The sequence below is a fragment of the Notothenia coriiceps genome, unplaced genomic scaffold (genome assembly GCF_000735185.1).
Source record: "Notothenia coriiceps isolate Sejong01 unplaced genomic scaffold, NC01 NC01_scaffold00034934, whole genome shotgun sequence".
Taxonomy (NCBI): domain Eukaryota; kingdom Metazoa; phylum Chordata; class Actinopteri; order Perciformes; family Nototheniidae; genus Notothenia; species Notothenia coriiceps.
Window position 1 is genome coordinate 134,443 of NW_011367635.1, and position 20,237 is coordinate 154,679.

Consider the following 20,237-nt stretch of genomic DNA (forward strand, 5'->3'; position numbering starts at 1 on the left):
AACTATTGCCCTCGTTTATTTTATTTGTCTGCTCATTACCGGAAGTTTCCGCTGTTTCTACATGCTGGCTTGACACATGGTGCGTAATTTAACACTCCGGCACGGTCCCGTCTGTCACAGCTCCTCTGGACTTTACTCTGAGCAGGATCAAATCTCAGTGGCATTATCGCAGAATGGATATCAAGCTGTTGGCACTCCTGGCTGCGCTCATGGTGGTGATATATGCGCCTCCATCACAAGGTATGAACATATTTTCTGGCTTGTTGTGTTGTTGAATCAGGTTTATTTAGAGGGTTGATAGTCACCCTTTGGTATAAGAGAAATGTTTTTAAAATTCATCAGTTGAGAAGAATGTCCAAAATCTCCATTTCACACATTTCACTATACATTTCACTATATAATACTATAAGTAACCCTGATAGAGTTTGCATTATATTTTATTTATTTATGCAAATCGTGTCATGGAAATGTTTAAATGTTAGTGACAAATTATCAGCAATGTAATTCGAATGCCAACATTAAATTACATTATGGATAAAGTGCTAATATTGTCTGGATTATTGACAACCGTTTAACTTTATCAAAACATATTTAAATTTCAAATCCCGTAGTTTAATATGCATGAGCTTGTTCGGAAGAGGGGGAAAACATTTTCCGCCGTGCGTAAAGCACCAACAGGCTGCTGCCCATGTGGCTCTCCACGTAAGAAATTCCCAATCGGATCACCGATCACTGTGTGTATTTGTTCTGCTCTTTGTTTTCATTTAATTACGCGCAAATGAGGCAGCTAAAAGACAAAGCCGCAGCTAGTCTACATGGCGACATCAGTCACCTAAGTTAAAGGTGTTTCCTCCTTTATCATGGAAATAACGTGAGATTCTGTGTAAAATAATAATTAGCATAGATTTTAATCTAACTTTTTACCATTTGTGTGATCTTAATTTCTCCTTAAAAATAGTAACTTTATGTCCTTGACACTCTTCCACCAACTGATTCTGAGTAACTTCATTTTTTTGCCATCACTGTTAGTTAAATAAACGTGGAAGTTGTGTCATATGGCTTTCAGGAAAAACAACATAGTCCTATTTGTTTTTCCACATTTTTATCAAACTGAAAATCTTTTTGAAAAGCTTGAAACAGTTTGTAATGGAAAGTAGGCTTACGCACATCCATCATGAAGTTTAGGGACCACACAACACTTCACATACAGCATGTGTGACTGAAAGAGCTCAGTGTTTGTGGAAGTCCTGTTAACAAATGTTTTCTACCTCTGCGTGGGCTATATCGAGCAATTAAGAAAATGCAGTTAAAATGTTTCTGATCAATGCTTGCTATATCTTTCTGACCCTGTTGGCGATAAATGGGTGTACACATAATGGATGAATGCACAGTAGAGTTGCCGTTCATTTGTGAAGACTTATTGTGGCTCTTTCATCTGAGGATGTTTTATTTAAAATACTATGTCAGAAATTATTTAGAGCTCATTTCATGTTTGTGAGAATCATATTCTAACCAAATGTATGAAGTAGTGTCCCAGTTTTCACACAATATCATAACAGTTATCAAATGTTGTGTATTGGTTTAAAATGACGCGTTGCAGTAATGGTAAAACTGGTCCTCTTCTTTTTCTCAGCAAAGCCTATCAGCCTGGTGGAGAGATGCCACTGTCGTTCCACGGTCAACAGCCTCCCACGAGGCTACATCCGAGAGCTCAGGTTCATCCACTCGCCCAACTGCCCCTTCCAAGTGATGTGAGTATTGTTTTAACGCTGGCATGTTTTGCACCCTAGTCTTAAAAAAAGTCAGACAGGTTTCCTCCTTGCTGGACATTTCTCACCATCAATCTCAGAGATGTGACAGGCCAGAGAAAAGAGTTGTGCATGCATGTGTACACACACGCCCCTCTGCCACTCGCTTTCACATATATGCAGAGAAAGTATTTACCACAAGCTCAATGACGCATCCACAGGAAGTGCTCCATCTGAGGATTAATGAACGTGAAAGGGTGGTGGAAATTGGACGAGGTTTTGTTTTCAACAGGAAACCAATAACTGTGGGTTTGGTTTGGTTTGTTGGCTTGTCACACAGCGGTTCTTTCTTGTGCTACGTTTACAATGTTTTGGTCTGATCCTATTCATTGTAACTTTTCATGTGTAGTCAATTCAAAGTGTGGAGAAACATAAGCGCAACATTTGTTGCAATAGACTAGAAAACATGAGGAACAGTTAAGTGTGCAGGTAATATAATTGGAAGGTCTTAGAAATACACATATAGGAAGAGGGGGAAAATATTTTTCATTACTTAAAAACAGGACGTATGCGCCAAAGGAGGCATGATCTCCCACATAGAGACATATGATCCAGTCTTGACCGATTCTGTAAATAACCATAGGGTTATGCTGGATTTAGAAAGCTTGCAGACACACGTTGAAGGATTGATTGCTCCTATCTTCATGTACATACATTTTAACGGTGCATTAATTAGGTAGTTCAATCAAGGGGAATAATTAAACATAAGGGATATGATCTTTAGCTGCAGCTATTCGGATCAAAGTGTGATTGTTCACTGCTGTGAAAAAGGTCTCTGTGTGTGTCAAACTAACTAATTCAGTCTGTTTAATAGCAATGTGTCAAGAAACCTGAATTCACTGAATTTGCACCCTTTCATCTTCAACCGAGGCATAATGACAGAATACTGAATTCTTTCCCTTATTTTCTGATCAGTGCTAAGCTGAAGTCAAACAAAGAAGTATGTGTGAACCCAGAGATCCCGTGGCTGAAGCAGTACCTGAAGAACGCCATCAAGAGGTACGTCTCAGTAACACATATTGGTTTTGGATTGTGTGTCTGCTGAAATACAGGGTTCTGTCAGCTGTTGTCAGTTTCTAACCTTTAACAGAAAAACTTGTCGGGAGAACCGTAAAATCACTTCCACTGTAAAGACATTTAAAGTAAAGAATGCTAAAGCACAAATGCGCATTTGGACATCAAGCCTGTTGTGAGAGTTACACCTCTTAATTGCCCAATTGATATTGTATCCGAAACTTTAGACATGCTGGTACATGACCCAACAGGAGGCTGATTCCATTCACACAGACAAACTGTTTGCTTGATGTGGGATACCCATACACCACACACATTTTAATTTAATCTGCGGTTATTAGAGTGCAGTTATGTGTTCACCCTTGATTATCACTGTTTATGCAAGACACTGGTTTAATGAAATATGGACCACAAACTTTACAAACAGTGTTTCAACTTGATATGGGTGTAACTTGCCTTTCTTTAAATTAATGCAACAACTTGCAACTAAATTCATGATAAAGTGTGTCTAAGATTGAGAGGGCCAAATGTCATCGCCAATATAAACAGTCTTCATCCTGCTCATAGAAAGAAGACACTTTTCTGGAATAGTTGGCACCTTAATGTTTATAGAAGGGATAAAATTGCCATCCTGAACTCTGTGCAGTCATATATTTCTGAGAATCGAGCATCCCTGTGGCGGACAGATGAAAATAAGTCTGAACTGTATCAGATAAAGAGTTTGGGGATGCAACATGTGCTGTTTTTACAAAAGGAGAAAACTTAATGCAATCCTGATCAGAGAGGAAGTTAATGCTCCAAACCTTCGACTAACACTCTGTGCCGCGGTCAGACTGTCTGTCCCAATGATGGTTGTGGAGACTTTGACTTGTGTGAAGTGTCCCCTGCATAACAAAACAGACAATGTAGAGAGTAGACGGTGGTCATTCACAATGGATCAGACCTAATGTGTTTCCAATTACACATACATAGGAGGGAGGAACCTATTTACAATGTGCTTAAAGAAACACGATTGTAAGCCCTGCATTATGCTACCCTTTATTCAAGTAAATAAGACCATGATGAGCCTTTTTGGCGGTGGAAATGTGTCTCTGCAATTACAGAGTTTTATTCCAAAGTCAATAATTAAACTGCCCACCCATGCTCAAATGTTTGTATTGTTAATATACGGTTTGAGCAGTGGGGTGTGTATATCACTGAGCAGCAACTGCTGTTATTTAGAGTTCTGCAAAATTGAATAATTTCGTATACAATTCATCAAAACATGTTTTATGCAGTTTCCAGGTCCAAATAGCTCTTTTTGGAAAGAAGAATCTCAACCCTTCAACAAGCAAATGACCAAAAGACCTTGGAGTCAGAAATGGCCAACTGAATTATGTGCTCAGAGCGACTGATTTACCAGCTACAACCGAAAGCAGGATAAAGTCAATAAGCTAAAAAAAGCTCTTGATTGCAGTCAAAACATTTTGGTCCTATAAACTTGAAGCAGCTGTTATGGATCGAGTATTCCGGGACAGACTATTTTCTAAATGTTGGCATCAACTCTTTTCCCGTTATTACTGAACATATACTCATTATTTTTTCAATAAGGTGTTTTTCACAGCCAAGTGTTTGTACAAATGAACATGATACAAATGTTGTTTGTTACTCAGGAGTTATATTTCGTAATTGTTTCTTGCAGGTATTGACAGCATTCTAAGTCGGCAGCCACTTTCAGTTCCATTTGCATATATTTTTCTTATAAAACTAATATCAATTAACCTTTTCCTTTCAGAATGAAGAAATCCAGACAGGGCCGCTAAAAACTCCAGGATTGTTCCTCATGAGGCGTCACTGAGGGTCAGAACCATCACAATATATAACATGTAATACGAGATCATCTGGTATGTTGAACAGCACTTATATCGGCTGCCATGCTGCGGCCTTTTGAATTGAAAAAATCTGCAACCCTTCACCGTGAACACACCCGCCTTCACCATTACCACCCTCACCGTTTATAGAGATTATAGAAGTTATTAATTCAAAGTGAAAATATACCTGTGAGTGTGTGTTTTTCTAACTATAATGTATATACTTTTTTTTTTAATGGACATCAACAGTAAAAATCTATTTTTGGAGATTGTTTCTTCCCTCTGGCCTTTCTGTCATTTGAGAAAAAGGATGAATCGTGGTGTCATAATGTGAGATAGTTGTAGGTCAGATGGAGAAGTTAATATCCCACTTACAAGTAGCAGAGTCCTTTCATCCACTAAAGTAGCAGAAAACCATTATCATCCTCAACGTGGTATCTGCTATCCGACTTTTCTCTGGTTTGAAACTGAACAAATAAAGAACAATGTAAGTTTCTCATCTGAACACAAGCAGAGTCACAGAGGTTGCCAAGTCGTATTTCATTTCCCAAGTTAATTGGCACCGTGGAATTTCAATGGGTGCCAGCTACCCCCAGACTGAATATAAGATGCATAAAAGATCCTAGTAAAAATGGCCATTAAAATGTTTTTTGTGATGGAAATTAGGATGCCAGAAGAGCTTGAGCTGTTCTGTGGCTGTGCTTACGCGACCCTGTGTTATCCAACATGCCTGGGTTTTTTCCTTCTTAGAAAGAAGCAGAACATCTGGATCCCAAACCGTTTAAATTGGATGACCAATAAGTATACATTTACTGGAATCATCATGCTGTGTCACTTAACAAGAGACGGTAAGAACAAATGGTGATAGTCACCGACCACAGTATGGGGTCTTACCATATTGGTGTCAAAAAGCTGGATCCTGATTAAAAACTCTCACTGTTACCGCATCAGTAGTTAAAATACAATGTTACAATGAAAACCACAGCAGAGAAAGTAGTATTACTTACAATTAAAGATGACTGTCATTTAGTCATGTGAATAACAATGCACTTTATATCTGATGTATTCATGTTTTAACAACATCATTTACTTTGAATCACTAAGTTTGCTCATTAAATTCTGACTTTTGTCTTTTTTTATGTTATTCATGCTGTTTCCATTCTTTTCTACTCCTTTCTGATCATTGAATGTGCAGCTGCCTTTTACTGCTAAACATTGGGAGAAGTTTTCATATATTCATTTAAATCTTTTTGTCACATGTACAATTCATATTATACAAATGTTTTATTTTTGTACTCCTTTGCATTTATGTATTAAAACTAAACATGTAAATGAAGGAACTGTACTCTCACAATTGAGTCTTGCAGCCTACTTTTTATTGCAGTGCTTGTATGCATTTGGCCAGTAAAAAAGCGAATCTTTAAAAACTGAATGGTTGCCAATTCAACGTATGCTGTCCTATAGATATAACAAGCCTTTTGGACACTCCCATCAGTTGCCCACATACACACAGTCTGGTTAAGTGGCTCTTTTTATCTTTATATTCGGTGCAGAGCAAGCCTCTCCAGAGCCAGCACAGCTGCTGTAATCTTACTGTACCAGAGGGTCAGAGGCTACATCTAAAGACTTTGATGTGTGAACATGTGTTTAGTTTTATTCACAAGTGCATAGGAAAGGCAAGGACAATGATCCTGCCTGTTATTTTACTATTAACTCAACAAGCCACCATTAGGAAAACATTAGCAGTAAAAGGGATGAACTTTCAACTTCCCTCTGAGGGCATTTGGGGAGGCGGAGCACAGTAGTTTATGTGATGAGAGGGGCCTGCTGATTGTAACATCGGGGGCAGATAAAGGGCTTGGAGTGGCAGTCAACAATTTGTCTATGATTAGCTTTGAAGTCCGGTTTAAGAGGGATAAAAGCAGAGTCAGCACTCTTGAGTGAGATAACACCATTGATTAAGCCACTCATTTAGCACTGGTGTGTGAATATGGAGTTGAAATTAATCAGATATAATCACTATGTAAACTGATATCACTGCAGGAATCTCCAGGTAGCAACAATTATTTCCCCTGAGTAATGTGAAGATTGGGCAGCTTTATCATGTAACATTTGATCAGACAGAGCACAGATTTTCATATATTTGAGTGTTACCTTTTTGTACTCTGAGTAAACCATTAAAACTTAAATACACATACAATTGCTTGTTTGTCATTTGCCTTTTATCCTCAATATGTTATGTTTTACATTATCATTGATCTGTGTGGGTTGCACAAAATACAAACACATATTATGTCCTCTGATAAAAAGCAGTTGTTTTTCTAATAGTTCATAATCTATTGGGTTCTTTGGATTACTGCCAGCACCCACCAATAAGACCATGCAGGCAGTGTTACTGGTTCCATGGAGTCTGAGGTGTAGTAAAAGTTACATTTTATATGCACATTACATTTAACTGTAAATGTGGGAATAAAATGCAAGAAAAGAAAGCATTGCGTTGCTTGTAAAATAAGCTGACTCATGCAAAATGTTTCGTCTCACAAAACCGCTAATTTAAATATTTTCAGAGAGCCTGTGGAACATACATTATTTTAGTTACAGCACATCAAGTTCACTGAAGTGCAACAAAAACGTGATAAAAGTAATTATTGGCAGATTTACATGTGTGATCTTCCTCAGTGTGGTGTTGGTAATTGAGGCTCACAGGGCATCAAGCCTAAATAAACACACCACCGAGTTGCTACCCCCAACGTGTTTCACATATTTATCACCAAACCTGAGAGACAAAGGCAAAGGGCCAAACAGCTGGGGCTCCCTGAAAGAGTAATTTTTCATATCAGCAACCTAGTGAATTCAAGCCTGCATTTTATTATACTGGGAAATATTTTGAAACACATTACCAGTAGGCTTCTCAGCACCTTGGTATGAGATGTACAGCCATCACTGCAGAAGAATGTACAAGACAAGGGAAGACATATGAAATTCATATTCAGCATTGCCTGCAAAAAATCTGTTGGGGTTTGGAGTTTAACCGCATGTCAGACAAAAGCTGACACCTTGACAGACCATTAAAGATTTGTCGTGCGAAATGCAGAAATGACACAAAAATAAGCGATGAGTGGGGCGCATGTGCTTATTTCACTTACAGTACATGCTCCTTAAATCTTTAGCTGTAAGGGCTCCCAGATGTGCAGCCAATCAAACTCCACTTAGTGGTTATTCATCCTGAAAATCTGAGCATGAAAATATGGAATTTTATTTAGTTTTGTACACGTGTGCGTGAGAAGGTAACAGAGGTCATATAACGCCACTTTAAAGGTCCCAGTGGACCTCTCTCTCATCAGTTTTTATTATAAAGCTACAAGGTGGTAAAGTTAACCTGGGGTCACTTATTGTGTGTGTATGTGTGTTTATACATGTGTGATGTCACTTCCTTACTCGACTCCAAGACCATTAACTCTCTTTAGCTCCGTACCTCCAGCCATGCTGGCAGCTGAACACAGCAACGTAAAGGCCCTGTCACCACCCGCAATGTCAAGGGATCATGAATATTGCCCTGTGAAACGTTTGAAGTGGTCAAAACACAGACACTTCTTTTGACTGTGGTTTGACCACTGAAGAGTAAAATGCTTTGACACAACAATAATCTCTTGAGGGAAATGAAAACAAGTCAAATACTGAAAAGCTATGATCTGCAGCGTGTGAATTGTTTGAACTGGCGGGATAAGAACGAGGGTATACATCTGTTATGTTCTTCAGTGCTTTATGGTCCACTGATGGTCTGATTATATTCTCTTCGTTAAAATGTTCTCTCGCTGAGCCGTTATATAGCTCAGTGGTGTACTGAGAGCAGAAGACCCAGGTTTGAATCTGGCCTTGGACCATGTATCGCTTGACATCCCCTTTGTCTCCTCCTTTCATATCTGTTGCCCAAACCTAATCTTTAAAAAATAATTCTCTGGTTTACACTTTGGACGATGCTATCTTCCCTAACTGCTACATGTATGTGTGATGCTCTTTTGGTAGCTTTTTTCAAAGCCCACTGATAAAAAGAGTTGACCAGTTTTGCATTCACATTCAATCCCCCTCCTTCTAACCCCTTGACTTTGAGTTTAGAGAGCATAAGGTCATCTACTGCAGGGCAGACACTTGGATGTCATGTGGGTTTGATATTTGGTTTTTCCGGTTAAAGGGTAGTCTCAAATTTCTTGGCATCCACCTTTAGACTTAGAAGTGCAATGTCGACTAGAAAATAAAGTGTGTGTGTGTGTGTGTTTTGTGAGTCCTGCTCTCTCTCAACCACAGCTTCCCCCTTCTGTTGTTATTTACCCCCCTGTCCCAGACCAGGCCACTGCCCTTGGGCATCGACTGCACCAAAATCACACTCCCCAAGGGAGACATTAGCAGAGTCATAGCTGTTGTTGTATCAGATGACCTAAAAAACATTTCCACGAGTGCACACTCCCACTCCGAAAAAATCCCAAGTAATGATTTGTAAATGACTTGTTGATTGTGCAAAGAGGGGGTCACCAAGTGTTGTTAATTGCCTTTACACTGCCAGTGACCCGCCAGAACATTAATCACAATTATGACAAAATTACTCAGCCGATTGTTACAGAAGAGTTAGTCACTGCGACGGATGTTGAAAGTGACCAACATGCAGTGTGTAATAACAGCGGCATGTGTGTGTCTGTTTGAGAATGAAAGAGAGGCTAATAGAGGGGCCCCTATGAGCATTTAAAATAGCCCTCCTGCAGTCTCTCTACCTTTCATGTGCTAATATTGCGAAGGTTATGAGTCCCAACACCATCCATCTTCACGCAGATGTTTGTGTGGACAAGGGGGCCTTCCCTGCCACAATAATACCAGCTATGGTCCTAATTCCTTTAGTGTGATTCTGTTTCCAAACTCAGGAGACTTTGGGATATTAGGTATGGATGAGGCACAAAGAAGTCCAACACTCGGGCGACAGTAGGAGGTCTCGGTCTGCGGGGCCCAGAGAAGCGGAAACACCACCAACATTAAACCTCACCCACTTATCACACATTGGGTCCCCCTCATCTCCATTCCTCTCAGGATTATCACCCGCATCCTAATTGGTTGATCCACCCGGGTGCCTCCCTGAATGGGTGTTTAGTGTCTCCCCATATGTAGCCCTGAGTGCCGTGTGAAACCCAAAGAGAGGAAAAAAAGGACCATTAAGTATGTGACTAACCATAAGAAGAAAGAAACAATTACGCTATTATCTAGAGATGAAATCGTTATAGTGTACTCACCCATTTCTCCAATACCACAATTTTTACCACAAGGCTGATAACTATAGCGTGCCTTCTGTTGGGATGCAGGGTGACTCAGTGGCTGAGCACGCTGTCCAGATGACACAGGGAGGGAGGTCTGATCTCTAATGCCATCGACCAACATTGTTCATCCTTCAACAATGACATTTTCTAGGAAAGAGTCACTTCACCCACAATACATCTGAACAGCATTTTGATGTAACTGATACTTAAAAAATATTTGGATTGTTCTTAATGCATTATTTGTGTTGCTAAGACCTTTCAAATTTGACAAACATTTGTTCTTAGTTATGTTAAAGAGAACTTAACCTTTTGGGTAGAACATTTTCCCAATATAGTGCTACAAAGATGGCCCTGGCAAAAGTTTGACTCACATGAAACACATTGAATTGTAAAGAAAGCTGATTGTATCGCTAGTGCTTGATGAGTTAAATTGTGTTTGTCATGCCTATCATTAAAGTACCTTTCAGTGTGGTTAATCATTTCAATTAAAACGATTTTTTTTCCCGTCAATTATAATTTCAGCCAGAGCAACATATTCACCAAATGTAAAGGTTTAGCATTCGCACTCTCATTTATTTCCTGGTAAGTACCAGTCATTATCTTAAGCGAATTATCTTATTATCTTAATCTCGTCCACTGTGGCTGAAAGACCAGAAGTTTACCATCCAAACTAATTTGGGTTTCCCATCCCACACTCCCAACTCCAGTTACTCACAACCAGCACTTCACGACCTTCTGTTTAGATTGTACAATCAAACCAAGGAGCGGAGGTTGTAAAGCTGAAGCCATGAGCACAAATAAAAGATCTTCCACCTTGCAGTCAGCATCGTGCATTTGTTTCCATCCATCTGGCTGACTTAACGAACCCTTACTGGAATCACATCTTTTGTTTTAGGAGAACACAACCTTGCAGACAAACCAGTTGTCTGTTGCAGTTACCATAGAACACATCAAAGAAACTACTACAAAGGCTTTTTAATAGCCAGACTGAAAATAATTCTCTATCAATCTGGTTCAAATTGTGCCATACATAAAGGAGATCTTGTAAGTCGGCTGTTTATTGCTGGCTCATGTACGGACTAACTGTGTTTGGCTACTTCCTGTTAATAGCAGGAACCATTTTAAGGAATATAATTAAATTCCTTCCATAAACAATACAAATTCAAATTAGTCCAATCACATGCGTAAACAATTGCAGCATTTGTATTGCACTGGTTAGTCTTTCGAAAAGTCCAGGTTGTACAGCTCATGAAAACAGCGTCAAAGTTGATTTAGGAGTCCGAGCAATGAATGTATGAATTACAGCACTGCTGTGTAGGCCAGCTCATGGGAGTTGGACGCACCATAGACAGATCTGACATGGCTCTTGTCCTAAAGACCCTACAGAGGAGTGTTTTTCTTCCTTTGGCCTCTTCATGGAAGCTCACAAATCTCTATAGGACTCATCTTTAATTTAAAGCATAACACTGCCTCCTCTATCCGTCATTTACCCCATCCATCAGGTCTATGTACATTGGCACAGAGACCAAATAAAATCATACATAGAATGTTTCAAACAAAGGGGAATAAAGAATCTGAAAGATAATTCAAAACGGCAATCTCTGACATCTAACAGCTGGAGCTCTGCTAACAAGCTACAAACACTTGACACAATTGTACTCTTGTAATGCTTCGTGCCATTAAGTATTACTTTAGAGACTAATTATATTGATGTATCATTTACAAGAGCGGTACCTCGGTAAAGGGGGTTATATTTTAGGTTGGGTTTGTTCGTCTGTTTTTCCATTATCCGGGATTACACAAAATTACGGGCTTTCATGAAACTGGTAGAAAGGCGCGTCATAAACTAAAGAAGAACCCACCAAAATTGAGTGTAGCCAAATGTTGGTGCGGACCAATGCATTATTTTTCACTCATGGTAACAGCCCTGGTGGTCTGCGCTATCTGAGAACCCTTTTGAGATATTTGTGTGAAGGTTGCATTTTGGTTTGTGTTTGATTCTGTTACTCGCAGGTGGTTCGAATTAATGTCAGCGCTCTGAATACTCAGCTTTATTGAGCATGAAATTTACTGGAAAAACTGAAACAGGAAGCTAGAAACTATTTATGCAGTTAAGGATGGATGCAAAAAACATTGTTTTACTTAGGTCAAGACAGTTTTGTCCAGATCTTTCAGATATCCGTATCTAAGATTTGTACCTCTGCTCCAGTACAATGGAAGTACTGGGACTTAAGTTTGTCATTGAATACAATTGTCAAAACAATTTAAATATCAATTTGCCTCTCCACAATTAGTGTTGCCATTAGATTGGATGATCAGACAGTGAGACATGTTTTCAATGGAACCATTTTTTACAGAGGAAATTATCCCCATAAAGACCAGTATTGTTTTAAAATGGTTAGTGTTTTTCTTTTGAGAACAATAACAAAATACAACAACACGTCTTTCTAAAGGAATATTGTTTGACACCACACCCACAATGACCCATCACTTTCCAAAACTGTCAAAGCCGCCAACATGGTAATCCCCCTTCTCTGGATCTAACTGAAGATGTCTTTCCACCTTCAACATATGGTTGGACGTGATGCTGTTTATTTGCACATTTAAACTGTCAGGTCTCCCTTGAAAAAGAGATATATGATCTCAATGGGATCTATCTGGTTAAATAAAGGCTTGAAATGAAATGAAATGCATTTAAAATAAGCCGCATTGTCCGGTCTATAAGGTACATTTCTGTACCTGGCCTAATTTGTAGACTTGGTAGCAAGACCATATTCTATCTTCTATATTCCTCAAACTCACTGCCAGCTTCTTAAGGTCACTAAAATAAATGATCTTTCCAGCATTCACACACTCCTTCCTGACATACACTTATTGTACATCCACATGCTTGCCATAAGGGCTCCTCCAATCTTCAATGTTCACATATGTGGATAAATCTCTCTGTTCTCTCTTAGCTGTAGGAGTTTCATTAAGCGCTTTGAAAAGCACTGCTTTGACATACATTTTTGCACCCGCTTTTGATGGTCAGCTCTCAACACAATTCCTCATTTGTGCCACCAACCTCCTTCAGGGTTTTTATCACTTGCATCCAACCATAAAGAGTTAATAAGAAAATGACTGTTGTACTCACATCAAGGATGACATTTCAAACACAATTACTGACACTGAGTCGTGAAGGCCGTGTTTAATATTTGTCATAACAAAACTTAAAACAAAAGGACCAATAAAGGCTTAACATGTGTATAAAAAAATAAGCTGACAGATTTTATTCCATATCTTTGTCGCCATATGTGTCCTGTGATGTTAAAGGGTATAGCTGTTCAGGAAACAGTTTGCTGACAGTGTTGAACAGGGCAGCACATTGCACGTCCACATGCAGAGACTACTTCCAACATGCATTGATAGATATAAAAGAAGATTGAATTCTTGGGCAAAATGCCTCCTTTAACGTTAATGTAAAAAGACATGTCAGTTTCAGTAATGAAAACAGGGTAATTATTTTTAAGATGGAGGACAGGAAGACGAAATGTGAAGGAGGAAGAGGCGTGGCGCAAGGAGAGAGCATCTGTCCCTTTTACCAGCAGAACATGATGGAGGAATTAGACTTTGAGAGACTGTGTGCGTGTTTGTGTGTGTAAGTGTGTGTGTGCATGAGAGAGATGAGTGGTTATACTGTGTAATTTCCTCTGGGGTGAAGGAGCATCTCACACCTTCTCAGGCCTGTTAATCTCACTCCAGAGATCGAAGCAGTTATTGCAGTCTCATTCAGTAATTACAGAAAAATGCTTAAGGTTACATCCATGTTATCCTGCCTGTCCGGCCCCTGGGATGGACCTGAAAATTGCTCTCTGTGCTATTTCTTGCAAAACTCATTACTTTGGCTCTCACTGTACATGCTTTAGTGAACATGAAACCGATTCCAATTGGTGCTGTACAAACAGTGAAAAGGAAACTGTAAACAGAATGAAACCGCAACAGTTTCCCTGAATTCTGATAGATTATCAGGGACATATTCCTGATTACGCTACTAGACTTTCTCTGGAAACTGTTTTGCTTATGAATATCTTTAGTATTGATTCAAAAATAACAATACAATACTTCATCACTTTCTTTCTTGGCACTTTGTGTTCAGTAAAGCATAGCAGTTCCCACAGCTTAGAGAACATCTTCAGAGTTATCAGACTGGTAAAAGCGCTTGATTATGTGATAAAAATGTACAATAACTAGTATGTTGAGGTATGAACTAAATGATAAGCTTCACAGCCATGCTAGCGGCTCATTGCAGTATAGCAGGCACAGTGATTCTTTGGGCTAAAAGTTAAAGTCAGCATGCAAATGTGCTAACACATTGCTAATATCCTGATGTTTAGCTGGTATAGTGTTGTTCATGTGCATACAAGTAAGCAAACTGATATTTTCTAATTTGCACTAAACAAAACCAAGGCTAAAGGTTGTGTTAATATTCTTTCAAGTATTTAATCATAAACCAAGGTGTTCAACAAATGGACATTTTGACGGTCAACGGTCAGCTTCCAACCATCATCACAATATGAAAATTAATGTTTGTTCTAAATCATTCAAAATCAATGAGACTGTATATGGAAATCCTGACTGTTTTCAACACATTCTATAATTTCAATTAAAACATTATTGTGGCCCAAGAGGAAAATACAGACACTTCATTATTAGGATTCATCCTCTGGGCATCATGAACATGTCTGAATCCTGAACATTCCTCCAATATATTTCGGTCCGAACCAAAGAGGTGGTTTGACCGTCATCACCAAATCCTCCAACATCGCTAAGAATAAGTTCAAGCCTTCTCATCGTAATTGTAAATATTAGGATTCTACCAAACAGAATGAGTATGCATAAACAAAGAGGATTCTATGTGAAAATTAAGACTTTCATCACAGAACAGTACTGTAAGGTTAGGATAAATGTTTACACAAACACAAATGGAGTAATTGACTTTCTGGCAAATGTTAACAGTGCTCCTCTCACTGAATATTTAGCTTATCTTTATTTGGTCTTCTGCTCAACATCATTAGATTGCCCAAATTTTTAGTCTGACCTCCATCTTTAACAACAACAAAAGTAGTGTCTGAATAACAATACATTAGCTATATGTCACAAAAGATTCAGCGTATTATCATGATATAAACTGATGAGGATGAAAGTTGTTGTGTATAAAAAGTATGACTTTTGAAATTGAGAACAGGGTTTTAGGATTACATTTTGGCAGATCTCATTTTGTGTTGCACTCACGCACAGAGCATGGGCCAGTAGCTTGTCTCTCAGACGACCACAGACCCTGAGATCTGGAAACATTTCTCTGTTTGGTCTTGCATCGAGTCTTCACAATGATGCACCAGCCGCTACTCAGACCTGCCGCCACAGGCAGAGAGGATTACAGCACACTGGAGAAAAGTAAAGGATTTATGCCGCAGTCCGCAGCGATTGCACCACAGACACTGACCTCCAAGGGATGGGAACCTGTTTAGGTTTCTCATGTTCTGGGAAAATATTTACACCTCCTCCAAGAAGGCTGTGTTTCTGTTTTGTTTAGTGTGTCTGTCTTGATGGATCAGCAGATATCTCATAAACCTAAAAGAAGATTTACATAATGTTTTGTCAACTGAATAGTGTTGATCTAATGACAAAGCATATTATTTAGTCAACAAAACTAAATATAGCGGAACAATCAATTGATTTTTTTTAATGATATACATCTTATACCCATTAATTATTATTTGTAATAATAACAGACAAACAAAGATTCTGTGGATAGCAATATTAGGTCACTGCATTTCCACCCTGAGGAAGTCGTTGAGATGGGTTTGAAATCTCCAAAACAAGTAGTCATTGGATTTGAAGTTCATACTATTTTGTTAATCCAAATCATTAATGTGCTACCGAGACACCTGTGTCTGCTATAGTAACTCTAACAGAGCTGTTTTTTGTAGCAAACCAACACATGTTAACTTTAATGAAATGTATTATGTCAACAGATTTCACTTAATTGTATTAGGTTAGTTGAAAGCAACAATATTAATTTTTATTTAATTATTTATTATTAATTTATATTGACAGATTTCTAAAACATATACGTATTATACTGCTCTAGAAATAACCTTTACAACTTCAAAGTGAAACGTGGGCTATTATAGTCTCATTACAAAGCCACATGTCCATATGTGGGGTATTGTGCTAACTCCTGATGCAGTCTGTGATTCTTGCAGTTATGACTGAGGAGAACACAGGAACAGCACTCATCGTATCTCCATGGGTATGAACTCTCTGGGGAAGCATGGTATCTGTTAAAACACATATTAAGTTTGTTGTTTTATCTCTGGGGGGGAGAGAGGATCTGTTTTCAGATGTAACCGCAGGGTTGCTAGTGGGGATGTTTATTTGTCTTTCTCAATGACAGAGGCTGTTATCACTAAAGGTGAAGCCCGGAGGAATCCGCCTTCCGCCACTGATCATAATCCAATAAAACATCAGCTTCATAAGGTGGCTAGTACACCGGATGAGGCTTGTATACAAATATAAACTGTGATCACATAAAGCAAACACCCATTTAAAGTGAAAACTAGCAACCACTGTGGATCACATGGCACTGCGAGAACCATGGTTTCAGCTATACTAGTTTTGAAGGTCAATTTCTTAATTGTGCCACTTAAAATGAACATACATCAACCTCTTTCTAAAATAAATCTTGAAAGATTTGGATCATGTCACACAAAAATGCTCCACTTAGACAAAAATAATCAGTTTGATGTGTTGACAGCTCGTGCAGGCAGAGTGACCGATTCAGAGGGAGGAATACTGTTTTAGATCATGAAGTTAGGGTCTGGGGTTTAATAATATTGGCCACATCTGGTTTTAAGAAGGTAAACTTCCCTAAAATGCAGAATCAATATTTATTGTGGGGCATATGGGCTTAAAAAAACATCATAAAAGAATATATCAAAGAAGGTGTTCATTTATCGGGATAAAATACATCTTTATCAGCATTATGCCTGAGGAGGCGTGTTGAACATACAAACAAGCACCACATTAACCTTGAGGCTGACACAAACTGTCTGCATTAGTGAGGATGTTTAGATGTTTAGTCTCAGGACCCTTCAGGGGCAATTGGCAATGCAGGACCCCGAAACCACACTGACCTCTAACCTCTCCGAGAGACTCTGAAAACATTGACAATTGCATGTGCATGTGAACAAAAAAGAGAAATACTTTATAAATGTATAATGAGAGAAGAAGAGTTGAAGATGAGAAGGAGAGGCGGCAGGAACCCGAGGGAGAGGGCAGTGGAGGGGAAGAGAGAGGTAGGACAGGAAGGCTGAGTGTGGCCTTCAGTAAGTGTTAGGATAATAAAGAAGGGCTTAAGAGGGTTTAAAAGCTGTTGGTGGATAGCAGCAGGACAAATGAGAGGGTCTTTCTAACAGCAGCACTTGACTGACTAACAGCTGAGTCAACAACATTGCCACGGGAAATCTGAATACCTGCAGGGGAGGGGAGAGAAGGAGGTTGTTGCTTCTCCACAAGTGTGAACATTCCTTCTCATCACAGATAATGTTGATTCTTTAAGTGTTTTATGCCCCTTTGAAAATAACTCGCAGTGCATGACAGAGAAACATTCATTGAAAAAAACTGTCCTTGGCACAGTACCATATTATTATCCTTATCTGTTTTTAGTATGCATAATTGTGAGTGTTTATATACCAGTCAGTTACTGTATATAGGGCTGCTTTAACTTGAGATTTAAGATTAGAATTAAGATTTCTAAATGGTGCTACATTTTCCGTAAAGCAAGAGCGTGTCAGACTATTTCTTGACTGAAGGCAGTCATAAAACTGTGAATTGTGATTTTCACACTTCGGTTTTTGTAAGGATTAAGCTAATCACACCATAACTAGTTAGTTTCAGAGCTAAAGACAGAGCAGAGAGAAAATTAGCTGCTATAGCCATATATTTTTAATTGTATGTTCTATCCTCTGCTAGAAAGCAAATGAGCATATCCTCTAAAATATCAAACTATTTAGATTTTGTTTTAATTCAAAGTCCTTTTTACAAAATAAATGCACAGACCTAATTGGAGTCGAGTAAAAATGGCACATTTTCATCTTGTTTGAAATGTCACTGAACCATAATCAACTCTTTTTTTCTTAAGGATTTTGGGTATGGTTTCTCAGTAGGCATAACTCAGTGGCAGTGCTTCCTTTAAGAGAGGGAGGTGATGTTTAAAGATATCATTAACACTGTGTGCCAACTCTCTGAAGCAATGAGAACATGTCTGCGCCAGCACTCACTGCTTTCTGTTATTAACTGACACACACAATGTGAAGGACGTGTCAGATCACTCTGGACCAGAACACAAAGAAAAATAAACATCTGTGTTTCATAGGAGTCAAATAGTAGTCCATTTTACAAAAGATGTCCTGCATCCAAGCAACAGATGTTAGTATTGTTAAATCAGCTGCTTTTTAATTGTCAATCAAACACATTTCCATGTGAAGCAAAGCGCTACAGCTGATGAGCAGGTGAGACCTCACACAGTGACGTTTATGCAGTGCAACTGTGAGTAAAACAGCTCAAGATTAAATAGAGACTTTTCTAAACGTGGGCTATTTTACCACAGACTTTCTGGAATATTAAGTATTTTACATATTGATTTGTTTCTGAGTGGTTTATAACAGCATGGCATTTAACTGAGCGACAGACAGGAACATGTGCTTGCAAAATTTCTCATTTCAAGCTGTTAGTTTGAAAGCTCTTGCTTACATGCAGATGTCTTCAATAAAGACATAAAACCCAATACATTGAAATTGACAGTGCACTCTCAAATTGTGCCATAATTTATTAATATCCGGTTTCCCAGTTGCAGATCTTGATGGCATCAATACAGAAGAATAAAGCAACACACAATTGATCTGCAATCCTTCATTTTTACTGACAGCACCTCTGCCTCTTGCTTTGTGAGAACAGAACTTTTAGATATTTTCCCAAAAAGTATAGAATGTGTTGAAAGCAGCCAGGATCCATTATGATACAGTTATATTCTCTTGTTTCAGTTTCAGGTCTGAATAAAAGATGTATACTTTGCACCAATGTTTCTGAGTGAAAACCAAGCAAATAGATGGTTACCACCAAGACCAAAAGGCTTATTTTAAGCTAAATGTATGTTTAAGCTCTAAAACTCTTATATTTATTGGCGTGATTAGCTAGTTTCCTTTCTGTCAAGGTCTCACTTACAACCACCTGACAGTGACCTAATGCCAAAGGAAACCTTTGTACAACGTTACACCATTTATTAAGTGAAAAAGCTGACTTTGCTGAATGAAAATGCAAAGAATATTTCTTTTTCTCCATGTCACATTCACAGTTTTTTCATTTTACTTAAGAACCAAAGCACTGAAGTCCAGTATAGCATTATTGTGAACAGAAATGCTGCAGAGATCTTGCCAATTTCTTCCCAAAAATCACTTAGTTTACAGTGTTTGAAGAAGTGTTGCATTCTTTCTTTGGTCCCAAATGTCCTGTTTTCCTTCCATGATACATTGCTGTCCTCAGCTAGGAGTTCCCCTGCATGTCCACTCTGAACAGACCCCAGGTCATCACAAACATGTGGCAAGATAACAAGACCTCCATTAACTAGAACCATGGCTCCCCTTAGGATGTACACAGCAAGGCAAAACTCATTCTGAACAATAAAAAAATGTCCTGACACAGGAAACACAATAGCCTGTGCTGAGAAGAGACAATACAAGTGGCATGACCTTTAGCACTCAGTACTAAAGTTAGAGTGCAGGCAAATAGTGGATGGGTTCTGGAGTCAGGAAGTCTGACATGAGAAAGTTCAGTGCTCTCAAAAAATGAAATTAAAGATTACTAAAATGACAGAAAGCAACTTAAAACACAATTTATTTCAACACAGGAAATAATAACGATTCCTTACACAACAAAAACAAGCAGGCCTGGGATTCTTTTTGTGATGAACGATGGAACAGCTTTCATGTTACAGTAAGCCTCTCGTCAACAGCGCAGTGTAATCATTTAAAATGAATAATCTGACAAGTTGGGGTAAACACGCTTACTTGCGTTCTCACAGTGAGTAAGATGAGAAGATGCTCATGTTGTGCAAAAGTTTAGCTGAAGCTGGGAGGACATTTGCCTAGCTAAAGTGTATTTAGCTATTGTTTATCAGGAAATTGTAAGAGTACTGTCAGGGATGAAGCAGTAAGGCAACAGGACAC

At 38.7% G+C, this 20,237-nt stretch overlaps 1 protein-coding gene across 1 annotated transcript; it reads left to right on the forward strand.

Moving 5' to 3' along the window:
* The first annotated feature begins 107 nt into the window (after positions 1-107).
* Positions 108-6,872, forward strand: cxcl12a (chemokine (C-X-C motif) ligand 12a (stromal cell-derived factor 1)). The gene is made up of 4 exons (XM_010790949.1): positions 108-240; positions 1,634-1,751; positions 2,724-2,807; positions 4,597-6,872. Exons 1-4 carry the CDS (start codon positions 174-176, stop codon positions 4,622-4,624), a joined length of 297 nt encoding a protein of 98 aa, XP_010789251.1. The 5' UTR covers positions 108-173; the 3' UTR covers positions 4,625-6,872.
* The last annotated feature ends 13,365 nt before the right edge of the window (positions 6,873-20,237 follow it).

Excerpts from the sequence above, each read along its gene's own strand:
- cxcl12a (XM_010790949.1), top strand. The coding sequence starts at position 174 with ATGGATATCAAGCTGTTGGCACTCCTGGCTGCGCTCATGGTGGTGATA. Across the intron at positions 1,752-2,723 it reads AACTGCCCCTTCCAAGTGAT|TGCTAAGCTGAAGTCAAACA; the intron begins GTGAGTATTGTT and ends TTTTCTGATCAG. Across the intron at positions 2,808-4,596 it reads CTGAAGAACGCCATCAAGAG|AATGAAGAAATCCAGACAGG; the intron begins GTACGTCTCAGT and ends TTTTCCTTTCAG.